Source organism: Cervus canadensis, chromosome 8, assembly GCF_019320065.1.
Source record: "Cervus canadensis isolate Bull #8, Minnesota chromosome 8, ASM1932006v1, whole genome shotgun sequence".
In the NCBI taxonomy this organism is placed as follows: Eukaryota; Metazoa; Chordata; class Mammalia; order Artiodactyla; family Cervidae; genus Cervus; species Cervus canadensis.
Window position 1 is genome coordinate 84492183 of NC_057393.1, and position 24540 is coordinate 84516722.

General features: G+C 48.5%; 1 protein-coding gene across 1 annotated transcript in view; it reads right to left on the minus strand.

The window, feature by feature from the left end:
• The window catches only part of GPR137B (G protein-coupled receptor 137B), a 55490-nt gene that overhangs the window by 26022 nt on the left and 4928 nt on the right, over positions 1-24540 (minus strand). Inside the window, 1 exon segment of the mRNA XM_043477032.1 lies at positions 4229-4278. Coding sequence (XP_043332967.1) covers positions 4229-4278 — 50 coding nt within the window.

Sequence of the window (24540 nt, forward strand, 5' to 3'; positions counted from 1 at the left end):
GGAACACTCACTAGTACTAAAACTATCCCCAAGCTTTTGGGCACCAGGGACCAATTTTGTGGAAGACAATTTTTCCATGGACCAGGGTGCGGGATGGTTTCGGGATGATTCAAGCACATTTTATTTATTGTGCACTTTATTTCTTATTATTACATCAGTTCCACCTCAGATCATCAGGCATTATTAGATCCTGGAGGCTGGGACCCCTGCACTAGCCTCGGGGCAGTGGTGGTGGCCATTTTTAACTTGCAGTTTCTCAGAGCTGCATGCTGCCTACGTGACCTGTGCAAGGTCTAGGGAGACACTTCTCACATTTACCAACATGGAAATCAGTTCAAGTTTCTCTCTAGGAATGTCCACATTGTGTTTACTTCAGGTAGGTATCACTCAAGCAGCAAATATTGGTTTGGCTCAAGAACAGACCATTTAGGTACTGATGAACCTATTTGCAGGGCAGGAATAGAGACCAGGCTTGTGGACACAGCAGGGGATGGGAGAGGGTGGGAGGAATTGAGAAAATAGCATTAAATGTATGTATTAACATATGTCAAACAGATAGCCAGTGGGAAGTTGCTACATAGTACAGGGAGCTCACCCAGTGCTCTGTGATAACCGAGAGGTGTGGGATGGGATGGGGAGATGGAGGGAGGTCAAGAGGGAAGGGATGTATGTATACTTATGACTGATTCACATGTTGTATGGCAGAAACCAACACAACATTGTAAAGCAATCATCATTTAAAAATAAAAATATATTTTTTTAAAAAAGTCATATTCTACACTATTTTTTTAAACTTAACAAAACAGACCATTTAAGTTGAATATGTCTGCATCTGCCCAAAGGGTTGCTGAGGCAAGGGGAGAGAATGGACATCGGGCATTAGCACAGCATGTAGCTCATGGTAAATTAGCCACAAAACCTTAAATTATGAAGGTTTTCATTAGCTCTCTACACATTCCCATAGTGATGGAGGGAATCAGGGATGTAGAGAGAGACAGAGGCAGGACCAACTGGGAGTCACCAAAAATCTGCAATCTGCTTCCTCAAAACCCCTATTTCTTATTGTTCTATTATTGTCTGCTGTGCTGTGAAGAATACAATTTGGAAACATCTAGAACCTCTGGAATCAGCCCTCTGTTCTTGACCCCTTGCTGGTGTGGATGCACACGTTCTATCCATGTGACGGCAATGAACCTCCAGAAAGAAGCATAATATGGACATTCAGCTTTTCCAAAGGACTCCTCCTGGGCGTTGTTTTAAATGCTATGCTAAGTCCTGTCCAACCCTTTGTGACCCCGTGGACTGTAGCGTGCCAGGCTCCTCTGACCATGGGATTCGCAGAATACTGGAGTGGGTTGCCATGCCCTCCTGCAGGGTAGCTTCTGGACCCAGGAATTGAACCTGTGTCTCTTACAAGACATCTCCTGCACTGGCAGGTGGGTTCTTTACCACTAGCGCCACCTGGGAAGCCCAAAAGTCTTTACTGAATTTGTTACAATATTGCTTCTGCATTATGTTTGGTTTTTTCAAAACAAGGCTTGTGGGATCTCAGCTCCCTGACCAGGGATTGAACCTGCACCGCCTGAATAGGAAGGTAAAGTCTTAACCACTACGGTGAATATACATTCCTACTCCTCTTTCTTCACTGTGAAAACTCTATGGGACAGTACTGGGAACAGAGAAAGCAAAAGACAACCAGACCCCGCTTACCACCCACACTGCTGCAGTGTGGCCCCCGGCCACCCACTGAGCTTCTGCGCCCCCTCCTCACCTCAACTGCTCTGCTTGCGTCTGCTGGGTGTGACCCTGAGAGCAAGGGCCAGAGATGCGACCCCAGGCAAGTCCTCGGCCACTCAGGGCTGCTGTGCCCTCACATCTGTAACACAGAGCTGACCCTTCCTCTCCTGCCTCCAAGAGCTGCCGTGAGAACTCAAGAGACCCTGTGCTTCTCCTCCGATGTCACCCAGGGAGGAGTGAGGAGTCATCCTCACCCTCAAGAGCAACTTCTAGAAAAAGATGTCACCTCCTGCCTCATTACCTCCTCTGCAGGTACCCCCTGCTGGCCCCGCCTCCTCCCACCATCTTCTCCCTGACCTCAAAGTGTGACCCCTGCTCCATCCTTCCCCCATCTGAGCCTGTCTCTGGAGGCCCCTGTCCCTCTTCCTCCTCTTCGTCCCCCAGAGTGACAGTGTCCGTGTCTCTCTGCCCTGCATCCTCTTCCTCGGGAAATAGATTCCCTCCTCCAGCCTCTGCTACCGCTCTTGTTCAACTAAGTTCCAAAGCTCTTGTCTCGAACCACTGCCTCTGCCCAAATCAACTCACATTCCAAACAGCCTCCTTTGAAGCCCACATCCAAGCTCAATTCTTAATGTTCCCCCTCCTACCTCTCCCCAAGTTTTCCTATCATAACAATCATAACTCGGTATCTGCAAGGGACACCTTTCAGGCCCCCATAGCCAACACTGAAGCCCAGAGATACTCAACTCCCTTACAGAGAATGCTGCAGTTCACGTCATATAAGGCATACCGGGCCCTCCCACCCTCTGTATCCACAGGTGTGGAATCCTCGGATACAGAATCCTTTACAGGACGGACTGTAAAGCATTGTTACTTTAAACTGACCTTCTCAGAATCAACAGTCTGGCAGAAACATGAACTGAACTTCTCAAAATGCACTGAAGGGACAAAGAGGACAGACTGTGGTTGTAAGAGGAAGGGAAGGATTGGGAGTCTGGGATTAGCAGACCCAGCCTAACATATACAGGAAGGATAAACACCAAGGTCCTACTATAGAGCACAGGGAATTATATTCAATATCTTGTGATAAAGCATAGAAAAGGACATGCAAAAGAAGTCATTCTGCCGTATGGCAGAAATTAACACAACGTTATAAATCAGCTATACTTCGCTCATTTTTTTTAAACAGTGAAGGGAGACAGCAAGATCAGATGAAAAACAAAAACACAGCAGACAAGTCTCATCACTTGTGTCTTGGCCTGAGAACACTGTCACCTACCTTCCTGAACTTCAGCTTCCTCGGATACAAGAGGGGGATCAGAATACACACTTTGAGAACTTTAAATAAACAGTCTTTGTGAATTTAAGATGATACCTGTTTAAATGGTGGCTCAGGCAGTAAAGAATCTGCCTGTAATGCAGGAGACTGGGTTCGATCCCTGAGTTGGGAAGATCCCCTGGAGAAGGAAATGGCTACCCACTCCAGTATTCTACCCACTCCAGTATTCTTGCCTAGAGAAGCCCATGGACAGAGGAGCCTGGCAGGCTACAGTCTACGGGGTTGCAAAGAGTCAGACCTGACTGAGTGACTAACCCTTTCCCTTTCAACGTGTTTAAATAAAATATAATAGGAATATAGTTTTACATATTTGTAAAGTAATAAAATAATTAAAATTTCACTTTGACTCAAGAAGGTAAGAGGCCAAAGTCTGCTTCCCAGAAGTGTGCCTGGACAGTCGAGCTCTCCTGGGCAGAGACCTGAGACACCCTGACTAACGTGGCGACTGTCTCATGCCTTCTTGACACCTTGTCTCCCTTCCCCTTCTGGCCGAGGCTGGCCATTCAAGCCACGGGGAAGTCAACAGGTCTCTTTGAAAACCGGGGGCAAGTAACAGATGCTGCCCACAGGAAAATATGCAAGTCCACCTCGTGCAATAAATTCAGCCTATGATTTCAGGCCTCCTCTGGTCCAGATTATGAGCCTCTCTTACTCAGCCCTGCCCAGATCTCAGCGCACCTGCAGCCAGAGGGTGGGGAGGGGGTCGCCTGGCTACACAGACATCTTCAGGGAGCCCCTCTTCCTTCTGCTGAGGCCCGTTCCATCCCAAGTGCCTCCAAAAGGTTTAAACACCATGTGCACGGCTTACTTCCCTTTCTGCTCCCTGGTAGGAAGGAAACCAGACTCTCATTTCTTTTTTTACTTTTGGCAGTTCCACGTGGCATGTTGGATCTTAGTCCCCCAACAGGGATTCAACCCGAGTCTTCCATTGGAAGCGCCAAACCTTAATCACCGGACCACCAGGAAGTCCCTTCTAGACTTTTGTTTCTAATCAAGGCCAATATGCTGCAAGGCCTGTTAAGTGGTGGCCCAGTGACAAGTGAACTTGACCCCTGGCAAGCAGGCATGTCACAGAGGAGTGATGTGTAAAAATCCTGGCTGGAAATACGGTTATCTGCAGCCACAAAGAGAATTGCCTCAGGGGGTACTTACCGGTATTTGAGTAATTCTGGAGAATATTTTGACTTGGCTTTAAAAATCACCTGAAATGACAAAAAGAAAAAAACAAACAATATACTTGTACTGACAAACTAACATCATTGCTTGGAACTTCTCTCTCCCTTCATGCCCAGGTGCCGGGTCACTGTCTCTAAAACGGAAATGTCTATTTTGTAATAAAGTTCGTGAAGCTAAACATTTTCTAGGTTGTGCCTAATTTTTTTAAAAAATTGTAATTAATTTACTTTTATTGAAGGATAATTGCTCTACAATACAGAGTTGGTCTCTGCCAAACATCAACATGAATCGCCTGTAGGTGTACTTATGTCCCCCACTTGCACCTCCCTCCCCCTGCCCTCCCCTTCCCACCCCTCTAGGTTGTTACAGAGCCCAGGGTTGAGTCTCCTGAGCCATACAGCATTTTGTCGCTCACACTGTGATGCACTTGGGATCCTAGTTCCCCTACCAGGGGAATCTGTACCCTCTGCAGTGGAAGCATGGAGTCTTAACCACTGAACCACCAGAGAAGTCCTCAGTCAGTCAGTTCAGTTCAGTCCCTCAGTCGTGTCTGACTCTCTGCAACCCCATGGACTGCAGCACACCAGGCTTCCCTGTCCATCACCAACTCCTGGAGCTTGCTCAAACTCATGTCCATCGAGTTGGTGATGTCACCCAACCATCTCATCCTCTGTCGTCCCCTTCTCCTCCTGCCTTCAGTCTTTCCCAGTAACAGGGTCTTTTCCAATGAGTCAGTTCTTCGCATCAGTGGTCCAAGTATTGGAGTTTCAGCTTCAGCATCAGTCCCTCCAATGAATATTCTGGACTGATCTCCTTTAGGACAGACTGGTTTGATCTCCTTGCTGTCCAAGGGACTCTCAAGAGTCTTCTCCAACACCACAGTTCAAAGGCATCAGTTCTTTGGTGCTCAGCTTTCTTTATAGTCCAACTCTCACATCCATACATGACTACTGGAAAAAACACAGCTTTGACTAGACAGACCTTTGTCAGCAAAGTAATGTCTCTACTTTTTAGCATGCTGTTTAGGTTGGTCATAGCTTTTCTTTCAAGGAGCAAGCACCTTTTAATTTCATGGCTGCCATCACCATCTACAGTGATTTTGGAGCCCAAGAAAATAAAGTCTGTCACTGTTTCCATTGTTTCCCCATCTATTTGCCATGAAGTGATGGGACTGGATGCCATGATCTTAGTTTTTTTAATCTTGCACTGTTAAGAAAGTTCTAGGACTCACAACAGATTTCCCAACCTGGGGATCTGGCAAAGTGACTAGGATCCCCCAGGGAAGTCCTCAAGCTTTGCCTAAATTTTAATTTAAATTAAATTTTAAAAGGAAAAGTATTAAAAAATGGTTAAATTTTTTTTTTTAAAGTATTACTGGTCTACCACTGCCTAGTACCAGCTCTTATTTTAAGATTTGCATTTGAGCCCATACTTCCCCCAGAGACAAACAACTCACTCTCACACTTTATTAGGATTTTCATTGGTACCAAAAGAATGTGGTTTCAATGTATGTGTCCATCGACTCAGGCCTTAAAATTGGCAGCCCACTGGACTATAGGAGTGTCAAACTCAATTGTTATCTATGGATGAAACATTGCTTGTGGGAATTTCTCCAGATTTTCAGAGCCTACACAATTGTTAATGTGCTCCACCCAGGGGGCAGAGGCTGGCCTGGCAGAGCCTGTGGCGGGCGAGAAAGTGAAGGGGAGACAGAATGCAGGTGTCAGCCCAGGCCCCAGCCCCACCAGACACGTGGCTCTGCCCGTGGTGTGCGCGAGGGAGCCTGAGGCGGTCACCGGTCGGGGTCCGGCTGGGGGTGAGGAGGGGCAGCAGGACACCTGCTCACACATTTGCTCTCCTGACCCCTGGTGTTTGGGGGGCGGGGTGGGAGCAGGACAAGAAGAAGGAAAGGAAGGGCATGGGAAAGTGAGGGTATTCGTTCAGAGATGCTCGTGCTGCGGACGGAGGGGACCAGATGGCCTGCCTCCAGGCACCCCCTCTCCACGGAGCTCCTAACACAGGCCCTGGTCCCCACCTTGCCTCGTGCTGGCCCTGAGGGCTGCCGTGACCCTCTGGGAACCCACTGTCCCCCGTTGGGCCCGCCTTCCTGGCCCCACCCCTCCTCACTAATCTGCTGCCACCACATGCAGTCCGGATCCTCAGTCCGCAGGGCCCCTGGTACTTCCCTAGAGATCTGCTCAGTGCCTCCACTTCCAAGCACCTGTATAAGGGGGAGAAATCATACCTGATGGTGAGGAGCGAAGGACAAGAGGAAAACAGGATGGGGAGTGAGGGCATGGTCCTGGCAACAGGGGAGGAGGAGACAGGCAGCTCTAGGATGCAGTGGGGGGTGGGCGGTGGTCACAGGGGTTTGATGCTGTCATCCTTCTGTCTGAGGAGCAAGCAGTGAGAATCAGCTTGCTAGAGGGGTATGTGAACGTAATCTAGGGGAAGACTTCACTGGATCCAAATGCCTGGTGGTGTGTCTGGGGGTGCAGCCAGATGTCACAAGGGGCAGCAAGCCTCCAGGTGACTCTAAGGGCCAATTCCCACAACCCATGTGCAATAGAAGCAGCCAATCCCCTTGGAATCTTTTTAGAGACACTCTTCTGAGGACCGTCAGTAGTAATTCTCCAACTTACATGCATATAGGAACTGCCCAGAAAACTTGCTAAAGATGCACATCCCAGGGCCCCACTTTCAGAGATGCCAAGCCAGTGGGCCTGCACTGGGGCCCAGGAATCTGCATTTTAATACAGTGTCCACCTCGAGTAATTCAGATTTGCCTAGCCCAAGGACTGCGTGTGTGCGTTCATTCGCTCAGTCATGTCCTACTCTTTGCGACCCCATGGACTATAGCTTACCAGGGTCCTCTGACCATGGAATTTTCCAGGTAAGAATACTGGAGTGGGTTGCCATTTCCTTCTCCAGGGGATCTTCCCAACCCAGGGATGGAAACTGAGTCTCTTGCCTGCATTGGCAGGTAGATTCTTTACCACAGTCCACCTGGAAAGCCCAGCCCAAGGACTACCTCTTAGGAAATATTAAAGAGATTCAATTGCCTGACCTAATATCCTTTTCTTACTTTTAAAGATAACCAAATATCAAATAGGTTTTTTTGTGTGTTTTTTTAAACCACCTACAGTTTATTGCTTAGAATGCCCTCTCCCCATCTGGCCAGCAGAAATCCTATGCATCTTTATTTTTTTTGCTGCCTGACATGTGGGATCTTAGTTTCCTGACCAGAGATCGAACCTGAGCCCCCTGCAGCAGAAGCACAGAGTCTTAACCACTGGCCCACCAGGGAAATCCTTGACCCAATATTCTTAAACAGCTTTGTGATCATTCATTTCAAACACACTGAAATAGGTGATCACAGTAATTAGGTGACACCAAGAGTCCAGGTAGGAATGCCAAGCACGGAGATCAGGAGACGTTCCGAGTCCATGGGCAGGACCCCCTCCCCAAGCCTCAAACTTACCCTAAAGTGCCACCAATCATGGGTGGGACCCTCTCCCCAAGCCTCAAACTTACCCTAAAGTGCCACCAATCATGGGTGGGACCCCCTCCCCAAGCCTCAAACTTACACTAATGTGCCACCAATCAAGAACTCTAATCTGCAGAATCCACATCTGGGGGAGAAGGGACTGCAGATATTCCTATAGACTCTCCAATAAGCAAATCCACACCTCACTTTTTAAAACACATTTCAGAGTGTCACAGGGGAGCATTCCAGACGTACAGAAGAATCATTTTGTTTCTGACATGAGTTTTATCTCTGTCCTAAATCCTTTTTGGAAGGAGGTTCACATCGTAAATAAAGTGCCCAGCGATAACACAGAGAGATGACGTGAGTACACCGCCCTTGCGTCAAACAGGCCCCTAGCTCAGCTTTCTCTGACAAGCTCCCATGGGATTTTAGGAAAGTCACATCACCTCTGGTATTTCTCTTCAGTCCATAAAGAGAAATGTTATAAAAACAACCTCTCGTAGGAAAAAGGCATAGATTAGTAAGTGACTACAAAATAAAATCCTGACCCATGCAACATATAACAATGTTCTCAGAAAAACGCTATTAGCACTTTTACATAGTACTTGAGGATCTTGCTTTTAAATAATCAAGAGAATTCTTCACAGATATCAGGGTGAGGAGATGAAACTACAGCATTTTAAAACCACTTTTAAAAATTGAAGTATATCTAATTTACAAATTTCCTGTTAGTTTCAGGTGTACAACAAAGTGATTCAGTTATTCACACACATATGTCACTGTCTAGGTTTGTCATAGCTTTTCTTCCAATGAGCAGGCATGTTTTAATTGCATGGCTGCAGTCACCATCCACACACACACACACACACACACACACACACACACACATACATATATATTCTTTTTCAGATTCTTTTCCATTACAGGTATCACAAGATTGTGAACACAGTTCCCTGTGCTATACAGTAGGTCCTTATTGTTTACCTATTTTATACATAGTAGTTGTATCTGTTAATCCCTGCTAATGCCTAATTTATCCCCATCTCTTCAGTAACCATAAATTTGCTTTCTATGCCTGTGAGTCTATTCTGTTTTGAAAATAAGTGAAATTGTGTCTTTTTTTTTTTTAGATTACATATAAGTGATGTCATATGATATTGAAACTACAGTATCTTTTTAAAGGGTCTGAACTTACCAAGGAAATACACAAATAATGTTTTAATACACTTTGGGGGTGCTTACTCAGTGGCAGGTAACTCAGCTGACTCATACCAGGGCCACTGCCGGGCTCCTGAGAACCACCCACAGGTGGTTCTATGCTATGGACTCAGCTCTGTGCAAAGTGCTGTTGGGGATGAAAGAAAAATTTGACCCATTCTGCCTTCAACAGGCTTATGGTCCTCCTGGCGAGGCAAGACCTGGACAGGGCAAAGGACAAGAGGAGATGTAACCCAGGAAGGCTGTGGACTCAGGTGGTCGGCGCACAGGAGGCTGATCTGCAGGTCAGAGGCTCAGCCTTGTGGTGGGCACAGTGGCTCATTCTGCTCATCTCACAGAGACGGCTCCTGGTCCCACCAGGATGGCACAAGGGCACGTGTGGATCAGAGTCAAGTCACGGCCCAGCGGTTGCCCAGCTCCCTGCCACCACTTGCCCAGTACTGGGTCTTGGGGGCAAAACCAGCTGAGTCCTCCCAACCGAAAGCATAGCCCACCTGCACACCATCCTCCTCTATAAACAGAACAAAAGCCATTTGTTTACTTCCCACAGCTGGATGGGGCATGACCTGAAAGACAGTCAGGCATGGGAGGACAGCCTGGACCCCAGAGGCTCCTTCCTGGAACACGGCAAAGGGTTCCCAGCCATGACCATCAGATATCTGGGCCGGGGCTCAAACTTTATAAACCATCACATGCTTTGCCCCCACAATTCTCCTTTCAAGAAATGACTCTGAGGTTGGGCTTCTCAAGGTGCACCTACAGAACTGGGAAATCACAAGGGTGACTAGAAAAACAGGTCATATTAGGAAACAAATTTAGACCCTGCTAGGCTACCCAGCTTTTCACTGCAGGAATTCCCAGAGCCTTTAAAAGGCTTTGCTCTACATTGTAAACCTTCAAGGGAAATGCACAGTATGCAGCAGTTTTCCAAAGATATCTGGCCACTGAAGATGTGCCTAGAGAGTGTTCCAGGAAACAGAGTTTGGGAAACATTGCCTTTAAGGCACTAAACCTGGGTAGAATGTTCACTGCAGCCTTAATAATTGCAATCATCATCACCACTATCGCCACAACAGACAGGAAACAATGATAACTTTAAACCACACTCAGCCTTCAACCCCATGAACACAGGCACCAACCAACCAAGGCAGTGGGCACGAGGGGCCCCCAGGTCAAGCGTTCTTCTGCAAAAGGGACCCAGCGCCCCACCTTGTAAAAAGATGGGGGAACCCCACAACTCATACCCTCTTAAAATCCACACCCCTGCCTGAAGGAGAAACGTCATTACCGGGTAAGGGCACCATCTGATACACAGTATTAATAAACTGTTTGACCCTCTTGAAGCTAAAAGCAAAGGTGACAGATAATGACCTCAAAATAAAAGCCTCTGCCGTGATTTGTAAAAGCTCTGTCCACTCTTTGTAGTTTGTGACAATTACTGGTGACCCCTGAACAACAAAGGAATTAGGAGCACCCACCGTCCACCCAGGTGAAAATCTGAGTAGAATTCATCATGGGCCCTCAGTGTAAAGACAGCTTCTATGTATCTATGGATTCAATCAACAGGAGATGGTGTAGTTCTGTAGTATCTACTGCAGAAAAAAATCCACATCAAAGCGGACCCGTGCTGTTCAAGAAGCAAATGTTTATGTCTTGGGACTTGCCTGGTAGTCCTGTGATTAAAACCGTGCACTTCCATTGCAGGGGGCACGGGTTTGATCCCTGCTCAGGGAACTAAGATCTCACATGCTGTGCAGCACAGCTAAAAAATTAATTATTAAAAACTTTAATTAAAAAATGTTTATGTCTTGAATTCAACTGGGCCTTTTCAAGCTGTACTTAAAAAATTAAAAACTCTGCCCTGCCCTTCAAGTTAACCCTTAAACCTAAGTTCCTTAAAGCTGTATTTAAATTCCTGGCATTTGAAACTCACATAGTATATATTTAACTTTTGCCCTCATTAAATAAAGTACATAAATGTCTGGACAAAGTTTTTAAAAAAGAAAATCCAAACTCTCCTACTCATCCCTCCCCTCTTCCTGTCTATGCTCCAGGGAATTTCATTAAAGACTGATTAGTGCTCAGAAGTAGAGCTAACCCTCCTGGGCTGACTCCAGCTCTCTTATCGGGCTGCCCATCTCCTAGAGTCTGCGCTGGCTCCTGCTGACCTCCGCAGGAACTGGCTAGGAAGGGGACAGGGTTCCTGAGGGAGGGGGCAGATAAGGATGAACTATTCCTCCATATTTTACAGCTACTGCTACTGACAATGTGAGCTCAGGCTGCTCCCTGTAAAACCAGACCCACATAATGGGAGGGTAGGATGACAGGGACCATCAGAAGGTCTGGGGAACAAGTGAGACCAGATAAAAACTCCAATTCTCCCCACACTCAGATTGGTGGTATTTGTGGTAGATCAACTGACACTGAGCACCAAATCTGAGATTAACAATTAAGAAAAGACAGAAAGGCTGGTCCCTGACCTCGACAAACTCACAACCAGAGACAGACATGGTGTGAGGAGGTATAAGGAGACGTAAGAAGATGTGAGGAAGTGTGAGGTGATGTGAGGAAACCTGAGGAAATGTGAGGAGGTGAGAGGAGACATGAGAAGTTGTAAGGAGATTTGAGGAGGTGAGAGGAGACATGAAGAGGTGTAAGGAGACCTGAAGAGGTATAAGGAGGCGTGAAGACTTGGGAAGAGGTAGGAGATGTGTGGAGGTGAAAGGTGTGCGGCGATTCGAGGTGGTGTGAGGAGACATGAGGAGGTGTGAGGAGGTATGAAGAGATGTGTGGAGGTGTGGGGTGTGAGATGATGTGAGGAGACATGAAGAGGTGTGAGGAGATGTGTGGAGGTGTGGGGTGTGAGGTGGTGTGAGGAGACATGAGGAAGTGTGAGGAGACGTGAAGAGGTGTGAGGAGACATGAAGAGGTATATGGAGATGTGTGGAGGCACGGGGTGTGAGATGATGTGAGGTGGTTCGAGGAGACATGAAGAGGTGTGAGGAGACATGAGGAGGTGTGAGGAGACATGAGGAGGTGTGAGGAGATGTGTGGAAGTGTGGGATGTCAGATGATGTGAGGAGGTGTGAGGAGACATGAGGAGGTGTGAGGAGATGTGTGGAAGTGTGGGATGTCAGATGATGTGAGGAGGTGTGAGGAGACATGAGGAGGTATGAGATGTGTGGAAGTGTGGGGTGTCAGATGATGTGGGGTAGTGTGGGGAGACATGAAGAGGTATGAGGAGACGTGAGAAAGTATGAGGAGATGTGTGGAGGTGTGAGGTGATGTGAGGAGGTATGAAGAGACATGAGGAGGTACGAGGTGATGTGAGGAGGTGTGAAGTATGAGAAAGTGAGATTATGGGGAGATGAGGCTGTCTGAGGGGAACCTGGACTCCCTGGGATGGGTCAGGGGGGCAGCAGGCTAGGCTGGGATGCGAGTCCAGGTGAGGAAGAGGAAGGAGGCAGCAGCCTGAAGTCAGTTAAGACAGGTGCATGCCCCTGGTAAGAGATCACAGAAGGTTTTCAGTAGAATCGACACAATCACAAATCAGAGCTGTGCTTCAAGGTCGGGGGTGGGGGTGGAAGGGGACCAGAGTCAAAGGACCAGACTAGCGGTTCAGAGAGAAGTTTGTGAAAACAGAGGTGGGTGTTTATATGGAAATCGAAGACGGAATGTAGTCGAGGGGATGCCTGGGTCTGGGGGCTTGGGGAGAAATGGGGTGACTGCCAAGGGTTCCAGGATTTCTTCTGAGGGTGACAAAAAGTGTTATGAACTTTTATGAAACAAAACAGACTCAAAGACATAGAGAACAGACTTGGGGTTGCCAAGGGGGATGGGGTGGAAGGGATGGATTGGGAGTTTGGGGTTAGCAGGTACAAACTATTACATTTAGAATGGATAAACAAGATTCTGCTGTATAGACAGGGAACTACATTCAACATCCTGGAATAAACCATAATGGAAATGAATACAAAAGAGTGTATGTATGTGTGTGTGTGTGTATATATATATATGTACATGAGTGTGTGTGTGCATAACTGAGTCACTTTGCTGTACAGCAGAAATCAACACAACTTTGTAAATCAACAATACTTCAACTTTTTTTAACTGTTCTGAAACCAATGGTGGTGATGGCTGTTCAAGTCTGTGAACATTCAACTTTAAATGGGGAACTGTATAGAGTGTGAATTTGTCTCAATCAACATAAAGTAGCAGAAAGGCAAGAAAGAGGCAGGCAGCAGAGGGGTGGGGGAGCAGCACATGGGTGGGTAAATGGGGAGAAGGAAACCCGGGTGCAGGACCATCAGGGTGTTGGATGCAGCCCACAAGAGGGACAGGATAACTGCAGAGAGCTGGGCCTGGCTCTGGCAGATGGGAACATGCCTGCAGGAGGAAGTGGGGAATGCTGGATGGAAGGAGGCAGGAGGAAGTGGGAGTGGGGAGTCTATTCTAGAGCGTCAGCTACTCTTTAAAAATGTCTTTGTGAAATGAAAGAGAGATTATTCAAGGGCACTAGGACCAGGTTTAAGATCAGCAGTACAGCCCCGGGATTACAGAGCAGAGGGAGGGAGAGGCGGGAGGCTGGGATGCAGAGGACAGAGAGGAGCTGAGGAGCAGTTTCCATGGAAACGCCCATCCTGTGGTGGGAATAATGCATCTTCCTCTCACGGATGCCTGTTGGTCTCAGCATCATTTCCACAGCCTTTAAAAGTCCTACTTATAACAGATGCCCATGACAGGAAAGTCAAGTGACATTCTGAAGATTTAATTCAGGTTTGGGGAAGCAGAAAGATCACCCCCAAGTTGGCCTGAAGGAGGCTAGGGTGGGTGGGGGACAGCACACCTCTGTTCCCAGCCACCCCCCACTCTCCTTTCTCCCCCACCAGCCCCTCAACCAGATGCAGGCTCTGTGCCCTCTTGGCAACCTCAGGCCCTTCCCATCACCTCTCAGATGACGCAGGAGGGCCCAGAGAGCCACAGCCTATGACGTACTCTCCTGACAGAAGCACAAAGGTTCCAGAAGCAGCCGCTGCCCTGGGCCTCCCTCCCCTCATAAATTACAGCCCCTGTCCGCCTCACTGATTCTATTCCCAGCCTTTGAAGTCCTGCCTGCCTGCCTTTTCCTCCTACCAACCCCAGCTGGCCTTTGCTGCTTCACAGTAATTTCTCCTCAGGTCATACTGGCTGTTTTCTGGCAGGAAGGTCTGAGGCTCTTTCCTGTGGGGATGACAAGGTCCCTTGTGCATTAAGCGAAACTAAACAAAAGTAACCTCTTCTGTCCCCAGAGGCAGAGGCTGTGATGGCTCAATGAAGCACTATACCTCCAGACCTGTACGTGATTCACAATTTCTCTAGGTAGCCACTTTGCTTTACAAAGTCCAGCCCCCGCCCCCCTCCCCAAGGCACGGCCCATGTCAACAGAGTTTCCATTTCGGTGCCACCACCTCCTGAAGGGCTGTCCCCTTAGAAGCAAACAGGCAGGTGAGCACTTTGCAACCTTCCCACCCTGAACAGGCTTCAGACCCCAGGCCCAGGCTGGACTCTTGGTCCTACATCTGTGATCCTACCAGGGGGCTAAGGCCCCTGGAGACTCTCAGAGCAACTGAGAGGGTCTGCAATCCTATGTGCACCAAACACAGACCCGTGTCTAAACCAATCTCTGCCACCCCCATACTACTGTTAACTGTATGTATGCAAATTCGTTTGAAAATGTTACACATTTATGGTAGGTTTAAACTTTACTATAAACCATGTCACCTACACAAAGAAATAACCTAACCAAAACTCTTGAACCAACCATGAAGTTCAGTTCCTTTGACACTGTTCTGCTTGCTCCAGGGCATTTTCTTTTATTTACTTTTTAAAAGATTTTATTTTGATGTAGACCATTTTTTAAATCTTTATTGAATTTGTTACAATACTGCATCTGTTTTATGTTTTTGGTGTTTTTTGGCCATGAGGCATGTGGGATCTTGGCTCCCCAACCAGGGATTGAACCCACACTCCCTACATTGGAAGGTGAAGTCTTAACCTGGAAACTGGGTTTCCAGAGAAGTCCTGAATTTTATTTCTAATTAAAAAAGAAAACACACCATTGAAGCCCCCAGCATCTCTCTCCTTGGCTCTGATCCCACAGAACAGAGAGAATGTCCACCTGACTCGGGTGTTCTGAGGGCCAGCAGGCTCCTACTTTTAAGAGGATAAATAATACATAGTCCGGTCTTGCATGGTGTCTCACTTAGAATCAATGCTTTCCATCCCCTTCTGCAACTTGTCTGTTCACCTGTCATGAGGAGTTTGCAATGTATCGATGCCGAAACACGTGGTTCTCCTTCACGTGTTCTCACTAAGGGCGGTATCCCACTGTCTGTAGGTCACAGATGTGTGTCCATTTCAGCAGAGAGACATCTAAGGATTGTTAAGAGTGTGGGACTTCCCTGGTAACTCCAGCGGTTAGGACTCAGCTCACAGACAGGGCCCAGGTTTGATCCCTGGTCAGGGAACTAAGATCCTGCAATCCATGCAGGATATATTTAGATATACATAAAACTTAAAAGGGGCTTCCCTGGTGGCTCAGATGGTAAAGAATCCACCTTCAACGTGGGAGACCCAGGTTTGACCCCGGGGTCAGGTAGCTACCCTGGAGAAGGAAATGGCGGCCCACTCCAGTATCCTTGCCTGGAAAATTCCATGGACAGAGGAGCCTGACAGACCATAGTCGACGGGGTCACCATGACAAAGAGTCAGATATGACTGAGTGACTAAGCAAACACACACACCAAAAAAAAAAAAAAATGTTAAAAAAGTGTGGACTCTGGACCTGGTTTCCCTGGGCTTGAATCCTGGCTCTACCAGGGATCAGCTGTGTGACTTTAGAAAAGTTACCTAACCTCTCTGTGCTTCAAGAGCCTCATCTGTAAAATGAAACAAATAACACTGCCCATCTCATAGGTTTCTCTGAGGGTGAGGAGAACTCACACAGAGCACTCACCTCTCAGATACCTTCTCAGTGTTTACGTGCGTGGCCTCTGCTGTTCTGATTATTATTAGTTCCGGCTTTTGCTCTCAAACCACGAGTCTAAGCGCACAACTACCAAACTGTGATCATAAATGCTCTCTTGACCATAAAAGGCATTTTCATACTCAAAGAGGCTGGGAACCACTGACACATTCACCATGTGTGCGCGTGATCCCTCTGCGCTGCCCACTTCCTGATATATTGGGGAAATTATGCAAAGCCTGAGGCCCCGGGCTCCCTGGCTGACAGTCATTAGTCTGTGTTTCCACATGCTGAGCATCCTCCTTCACCACAGCAGGGTGGCTCAACCTGCATTTTGTTCTTTTCTGGAACCTGCTGAATCCAAATGTAGTTGTCTCCCTTTCTGTAGCAATCCCTGAAGAGCAAGACGGGTCCAGCATTTCAGGTCTCTTCTCTGAGACCACAAGGGCCGGGGTGACGTCTCTACGTCTGCGGACACTGGCCATGTGTTTAAAGCCATAAGATATATGAAATAGACAACCACCAGAGACCTATGACATAGCAGAGGGAACTCTACTCAGTATTCTGTAATAGCCTAAATGGGAAAAGAATTTGAAAAAGAGTAGATATATGTAAAATGGAATCAGTTTGCTGTAAACCTGAAACACATTTTTTAATTAATTCATTTTAATTGGAGAATAATTACTTCATAATATTGTGATGGTTTTTGCCATACATCAACATGAACCAGCCACCGGTATACATATGCCCTCCCCCTATTTCTGAACCCCCCTCCCATCTCCCTCCCCACCCTATCCCTCTGGGTTTTTCCAGAGCACCGGTTTTGAGTGCTTCATGCATCGAACTTGCACTGGTCATCTATTTTACATATAGTAATGTACACGTTTCAATGCTATTCTCTCAAATCATCCCACCTGTGCCTTCTCCCACTGAGTCCAAAAGTCTGCTCTTTATGTCTGTGTCTCCTTTGCTACCCTTCATGTAGGATCGTCGGTACTGTCTTTCTAAATTCTATATATATGTGTTAATATACAGTATTTTTCTTTCTCTTTCTGACTTACTTCACTCTGTATAATGGCATCAGGTTCATCCACCTCATTAGAACTGACTCAAATGCATTCCTTTTTATAGCCAAGTAATATTCCATTGTATATATGTACCACAACTTCCTTATCCATTCATCTGCCAATGGACATCTAGGTTGCTTCCATGTCTTAGCTATTGTAAATAGTGTTACAATGAACACTGGGGTACATGTGTCTCTTTCAATTCTAATTTTCTTGGGGTGTATGCCCAGCGTTGGGATTGCTGGGTCACATGGCAGTTCTAGTCCCAGTTTTTTACGGACTCTCCACACTGTTCTTCATAGTGGCTGTACCAGTTTGCATTCCTACCAACAACTAAAACAAAACTGTAAATCAATAAAATTAAAAAAAAAAATTTTAAGCCATGGAACCCCATGATAGAAAAAGGTGTATGCTGTCCACATCATGACATTCTGGGTGCAGCAGCCAGGAGCCAAGGCATGGTCTGTGTCCCCACCTGGCTGGGTGTGACAGCCCCCAGGGAGCCGACTAGCTCCCAAGGGCAGGTCTTCACCCTGTCACCTCCTGCCTTTGAACTTGGCAAGTGCAGGGCTCAAGGAGCGAGTCCTGCTCACTGCCCAGTCTCAGACTGACCACTGGGACACAGAGCCCCCTTAGGCGAGCTGCTTTCACATGCGAGGGGCTTCTCAGGGGGCTCAGTGGTAAAGACCTCACGTGCCAATGCAGGAGACAGGGGTTTGATCTCTGGGCCGGGAAGATGCCCTGGAGGAGGAAATGGCAACCCACTCCAGTATTCTTCCTGAAGAATCCTGTGGACAGAGGAGCCTGGAGGGCTACAGTCCATGGGGTCACAGACAGTCAGCCACGACTGAGAATGCATGTTTCACATGTGATCTTGGGATCAACAATGACGCTGCCTCTTCTCTGAACCTCAGTAAAGCCCAGAACTCCCTGGGAACATCCTCAGCCTTCATCCGCCCTCCTGAGAGCTTTCCCGCCCAGTCCTGTCCTGTCCAGCTGAGCCAGCACCCGATAGCCCTCCTTAGGTTCATGCACATTTGCACCCTACCCCCAAAGTCAGCCTGGGAGCCCCAAGCAGGCAGGAACTCAGCCTCATACCTAGCCCCCACTTCTCTGAGGGCCCTGTCATAAATGATGAAGGGACGAGGTCTCAGTGGAGAAGGGCATCTCCACCTGACCCCTCCCTTCCTGAAAGCGCCTCTCCTCTAGTTCCCAGTGGTTCAGCCAAGCTCCTCTCTCCTCCAGCCCTGCCCCAGCAGCTCACCAGAGCCTCCCTGTCCCCATCAACTGAACCGTGGCTCCGTCTACCTGCGCAACACCCTCCAGGCAGCCCTGCAAGTTCATGGCTCCACAGTGGCCAAGTCAGGCCCGCAGGCACCACCCATGAGGGCTGGTGACCATCTCAAGGCCTTGAAGGGTACGCTTGTCCAAACAGCCTCAAAGTCACCTAACACAGCACCAAATCTGCCCTTCAGTTGCCCTGCTTTTTCCAGTGGCCTCTCTTGCCACCCGAACATCTGTGTCCAGGTGTGGAGCTGGCCAGACTGCCATGAACTTGCCATTTTTGTTGCTGGTTGCACTTGGCTTACTGCATCTCAGTTCCCCAACCAAGGACTGAACCTGGGCTCTCAGCAGTGAAAACCCTGAGTCCTAACCACTGGACTTCCAGGAATTCCCTAAGCCTGCTTTTCTTCTCGTCCCTGAGAAACTCTCTCTACCTTCCCGGGCCTCAGTGCTTCCCGTAAGATAAGGGGGTCAGAACTAGAGTTCATCACGGTGACTTCTGCTTTTCAAACTGTGACGCAAACTTCTCAAGAGGGCAGCCCCACAGGGACTGGCAGTCTTGCTTCAACTGGGGATGGGCCCAAACTGGTGCGGAGGAGGGAAGGGATGTGGGGCCAGCCACCCCTAGGGCTTCCCCGGGTCCCCTCACTGGTGCGGGTGGAGACGGAACAAGACCCACGAGCCTTCCTGGCACACATCTCCCTCCCTGGACTCATAAATGGGAAGGGCTGTGGCCACGCAAGGTACCATCATGCTTATATGTTTCTGAATTGCTCCTGCCACCATCCCAGCTCACAGTTTACCAGCCAGGGCTCTGCCCATAATTGTTCTAAATGTGCTTAAATACGGTGACGCATCATTGCAGGGTGGGATACATTTCTCCACCCGGAAGCCTACATGCGTTACCAGCCAGCCAGACCCCACGGCTCTAGGAAGAAGGTTCTGGTGTGGCCACAGCAGCCTTGTGCTGTCTCACCACTGGACCCCGATCCTCGAAGCAAATGATGTATAACTACGAAACAGGTTAACAGTGAAGAAGCCTCAAGTGTATTTTTTTTCCTGCAGAAAATAACTTTCTGCCTCAGAAGGAAGGAGAATTCTGAGAATTCTCTTGTCCTTCCTGGGAGCAGGGTGGTATTTATTTTGAACTTTGCATCCCCAGTTAATTCACAAGTTGAAATCCTAACCCCCACGGTGATGGTGTTAGGAGGTGAGGGCTCTGAGCACTGAGGTCACACGAATGGAGCCTTCACAGGTGGGATTTGTGCGCTTATCAAAAGGAACTCAAGGAGCCCCCTCTCTGCTCTCCACCACGTGAGGACATGATGAGAGGTCAGCTGTCCACAGGCAGGAAGAGGCCGTTGCTAGAACCTGACCCTGCTGACACCCCGTCCTTGGACGACTATCAAAAAGTCTACAAACAATAAATGCTGAGAGAGGGTGGAGAAAAGGGAATGCCCCTACACTGCTGCTGGGAATGTAAGTGGGTGCAGCCACTATGGTAAACAGTATGGAGCTTCCTTAAAAACTAAAAACAGAGCTAGCATATGACCCAGCAATCCCATTCCTGGGCATATATCTGGAAAAAAAAAACAATTAAAAAAAGATACACATACCCCATCGCCAAGACATGGAAGTAACCTAAATGTCCATCGACAAATGAATGGATAAAGAAGATGTGGTATGTATATACAATAGAGTACTACTCAATCATAAAAAAGAATGAAATAATGCCATTTGCAGCAACATGGATGGGCCTAGAGATGATCACACTGAGTCAGACAGATAAAGACAAATATATGACATCACTTATATGTGGAATTTAAGTTAAAAAGAGATACAAAAGAACTTATTTACAAAATGGAAACAGACTCACTGATTTAGAAAACAAACTTATGGTTACCCAAGGGGAAAGACTGGGAGGAGAGAGAGAAATTAGTGGAGTTTGGGATTAACATACACATACCACTATAAATAAAACAGGAAACTAACAAGGACCTACTGCATAGCACAGGGAACTCTATTCAACATTCTGTAATAACTTAAATGGGAAAAGAACGTGAAGAAGAATAGATACATGTATATGTGTAACTGAAACACTGTGCTGTAGACCTGAAACTGACATGACATTGTAAATCAGCTGTACTCTGATATAAAATAAAAATTAAAAAAGAAAGCAATGGATTGATGATAAAAAAAAAAAAAAGGAAGAAAAAGAAAAGAAATATCTGGTGTTGAAGCTGCCCCAGTCGGCAGTGTTCCATTGTAGGAGCCAAGCAGATTTAGGGTCAGAGGATGCTCCAGTATCCTGCCCAGAGAACTGCCAGGGGGACCCCCTCCAAGAGAAGGAATGTGCTGACAGAAATTGCTCATGGGAGCGAGACACAGGTCTGCAGCTAGGCTGTCCCCAACTCACTTTGGGACACCAGGCAGGGACACACATGACAGCAACCAGGGCGGAGGGGGACAAACTCACATCCCATCAGAAGCAATAAAGGGGAACTTCTCTGGTGGTCCAGTGGTTAAGACTCTGTGCTTCCAATGCAGGGGCGTGTGGGTTCAAACCCTGGTTGGGGAACCAAGATCCCACATGCCATGTGGCACGGCCAAAAAAATTTGAAAATAAAAATTAAAAAAAGAAGCAAGGAAGGGAACTGAGAACATCCCAACCCAAGTAGGGACAATTCAAGAGGAAGCAACGAGTGCCACCAACCCTGCAAAGAGCAGTGTGTTATGGGAGGGTTGACACCATTCACAGGGGCCCCGAGAGTCAGGGCCAGCCCTCCCACCTTTGCATCCCTGGTGGTGGCCTGGATCCCAGGAAGCTGCCGTGAACAAAGGAGGGTAAAAGGATCTGACTTACACTAATAGTAGCAAGGGGCTTCCCCAGCGCCAGTGCACACGCTGGTTTGATCCCCAGGTTGGGAAGATCCCCTGGAGAAGGACATGGCAACCCACTCCAGGATTCCTGTCTGGGAAACCCCATGGAGAGAGGAGCCTGGCGGGCCACAGTCCACAGGGCTGCAGAAGAGTCAGACATGACTTAGTGACTAAACATGACAACAAGTAGCAAAGCCACCTGTTCTTTGTCAAGCATGTGTCCTGCAGGCAGAATTACAGAGATGATGGAGTGAATCAAGGCCCCAACCTTTCCTCGGAAACATCTCACTCACGGTGTCACCACCGTGAGGACTGTCACTGAGTCACAGGGGCCGCTGGCACCAGAGAGACAGAACTTATGTGGCCTGTTCTCCCCACTCAACGCCAAGTCCCCTGAAGGCGGGAACCACATGTGACCATCACCCGGTCTGCACAGCCTGCAGGGAATAACAGGCCTCAGAAGAATGTGGTAAGTGTCCCTCCAAGGATCAGCACTTAAGTCACCTGTGGAAGATGCTTACGGCAGCATACCATCCAGCCCTGAAAAGCAAGAAGCCAGTGACCCACACTATAAGGCGGATGAACTCTGAAAACATCGTGCTAAGTGAGAGAAGCCAGACACGAAAGGCCACTTGGTGTGTGTTCTGGATGTGAAGTATCCAGAACAGGGGGCCTCCCAGGAGGCGCTAGTGGCAAAGATCCTGCCTGCCAATGCGGGAGACGTAAGAGACTCAGGTTTGACCCCCGATTCAGGAAGATCCCCTGGAGGAGGGCATGGCAACCCACCCCAGGATTCTTGCCTGGAGAATCCCATGGACAGAGAAGCCTGGCGGGCTACAGTCCACGGGGCCACAGAGTCGAACACAACTGAAGCGACTTAGCATGCACGCACGCGTGCACATCCATAGCAGGCGGATGGGGCTGGGGTGAGTGAGAAAAGTGGACTGACTGCTGAATGAGCACAGAGGCTGTTTCTGGAGTGACAAAAACATTCTGGAACTGGACAGAAGTGACCATTGCACAAAAATGGGCCACGCTAAGTCGTACATATTAGAAGGGTTAATTTTACGCACAGGAATGCCACCCCAATCCACTTGTCAAGTGAATGAAACAAATCTCCAAATTCATGTCCGCAGACTGCATGACTCAGGATGGGGGTTCAGGGGCCAGCCAGGCTCCCATTCAGCTCACGCGCCTCCCTGTCCACTGCTGGTCACACACCACCATGGACCGTCACATCACCTGATGGGCAGCGCGACCTCTGGCATCTTTTAGGTCTGGGAAGCCGGGGGAGGGCCTATGAGGCAAGGCATAGGCCAGGGAGCTGATTTCAGCCCATGTAGACATTTACCCTGTGTTTAACACACTATGTAGCTTGATTGGTGGGTCTGTCATTAGAAGGCGGGGAGCGGAGGACATCATAAGACGTCCAGCCCAAGGCCCCTCACCTATGTCTCCCCCGGCTGGGCAGGCGGGGAGAGGACCCTCTCTGGGTGCCGTGGGTGGCATGCGGCTCTGTTTGTGTCTGTCTTCCCCTACAGTCTGCGGCCCCTCAGGGCACAAATCCAGCTGTCTCTGATCCCGGACACCTGCACACAGGTGACTGATGTGTTCGCTGAGGAAACAACACTCTGTAACCAGGAGATGAGAAGCCACAGCCTGTTATGGCTTGTTTCTAAAGTGCCTGAAGGACCTGCCCCCAAAACAGCGAGGCCACACACATTCGACTTGTCCGAAGTTTGTCCCAAGGACCGAGTCCAGCCTGCAATCTGTTATCCTAGGGCCTATGAGCCTAGAACAGCATTTTTTTAAAATCTTTTTAAAGAGATGTCTTAAAAAAAAAATTACACAACAGAGACCATGTGTACCTACAAGGCCTAAAATACTGATGTGGACACCATCACAACTTCCTTTCCTGTGCTTTCCACACCCAAGTTTAAGGAAACGAGCCACTAAGAGTAAAACCACGGGGTCATCTGTCCTCAGAGATTAACAGACTCTAAACTTCAGCCATGGGAGAAATCAAAAGTGAAATATTTACAAGCCGCTGTAGACCTCCAGGGGCGCATACATGCCAGGGATGGTCAGCACTGTGTGCGGAGCCCATCCATCCGGAGAAAATCGACCCGTCAGACCCACAACCAAGAGGCTTCTCTCCTCTCCCTGGAGCTGCAAGACAATCAGAAATCGGGGGATGACAGCGGATTTGGGATCACATACTATGTCGTTCTCAAAAACCTAAGACTGAGGGATGTCATTCAGATGAGGGGCTGTCAATTTCATCAACGCGGCTCTCCGATCATCCTGCCCCTCGGTGCTTCACCCCGCACCTCCGAGCTGATGGCTCTGGGGACGGGAGAATGGGGTATGGCACAGGCCTCCGGTGGGGAGGGCACGTTGGACATGCCAGCACAACCCACCTGAGCAACCAAGAGCCTTAGGATGGTGTTCTCTTTCTGCCCACCTGCTAGTTCCTGCTTGTTTGACCGCGGGAAAGTCAGGAAGGCAAAAGGATGCAGCAAAACCCTACAGGTGTGAGGGTTTGGGGGCCCCAAACTCAGGCTCTCAGTCACGTCCGCCTCTGTGTGTGTGTTTAATCTCTCAGGCATGTCCGACTCTCTGCAACGCTTTGGATCGGAGCCCGCCAGGCTCCTCAGTCCATGAGATTTTCAGGCAAGAATACTGGAGAGGGTTGCCATTTCCTTCTCCAAGGGATCTTCCTGACCCAAGGATCGAACTTGCATCCCCTGTGTCTCCTGCATTGCAGGCGGATTCTTTACCCGCTGAGCCACTGGGGAAGCCCCTCAGATATGCTGAGAGGAGGCTAACTTTTCCCACAAGTGCTGAAGGCGTGAAATTTGGTTCCCCTGATGCTGCTGCCCTAATACACAGAAGCAGCCAAGAGTCAGGGGAGAGAGAACAAAGGGTGAGGGCTTCGAGGAAAGATCCGGGGAGACTGGGCTGTAAAAGTAGAAGGCTGCTTTTTGGGGGTGGGGGATTTTTAGCAGTAAAATTAGGAGTTGACTTCCTGGGGGCTGCTGGTGGTAAATGGTAGACTGACCACTAATAAGGAAAACGTCTCACGAACCTGTGCGTGTGTACACACACATGCCACACACACAGCTCTGGCGGCTGTGAGCCCACTGAGTGGCCACAAGGAGCCGGTGCGGGGGCCAGGAAGCCACAGTGTGGTGCAGACGTGAGGATTCCCTGCGTGTGACTGCGTGGGCCCAGTTCTGAAATAAAGTCCTTGGGACCAACAAACGCCTGCCCTGTGTGTGCCTAAGCTTCTTACTCCTTCATAATCACCAAGAGGCCTAGAAGCTTCCCTCTTCACAACTCCTAG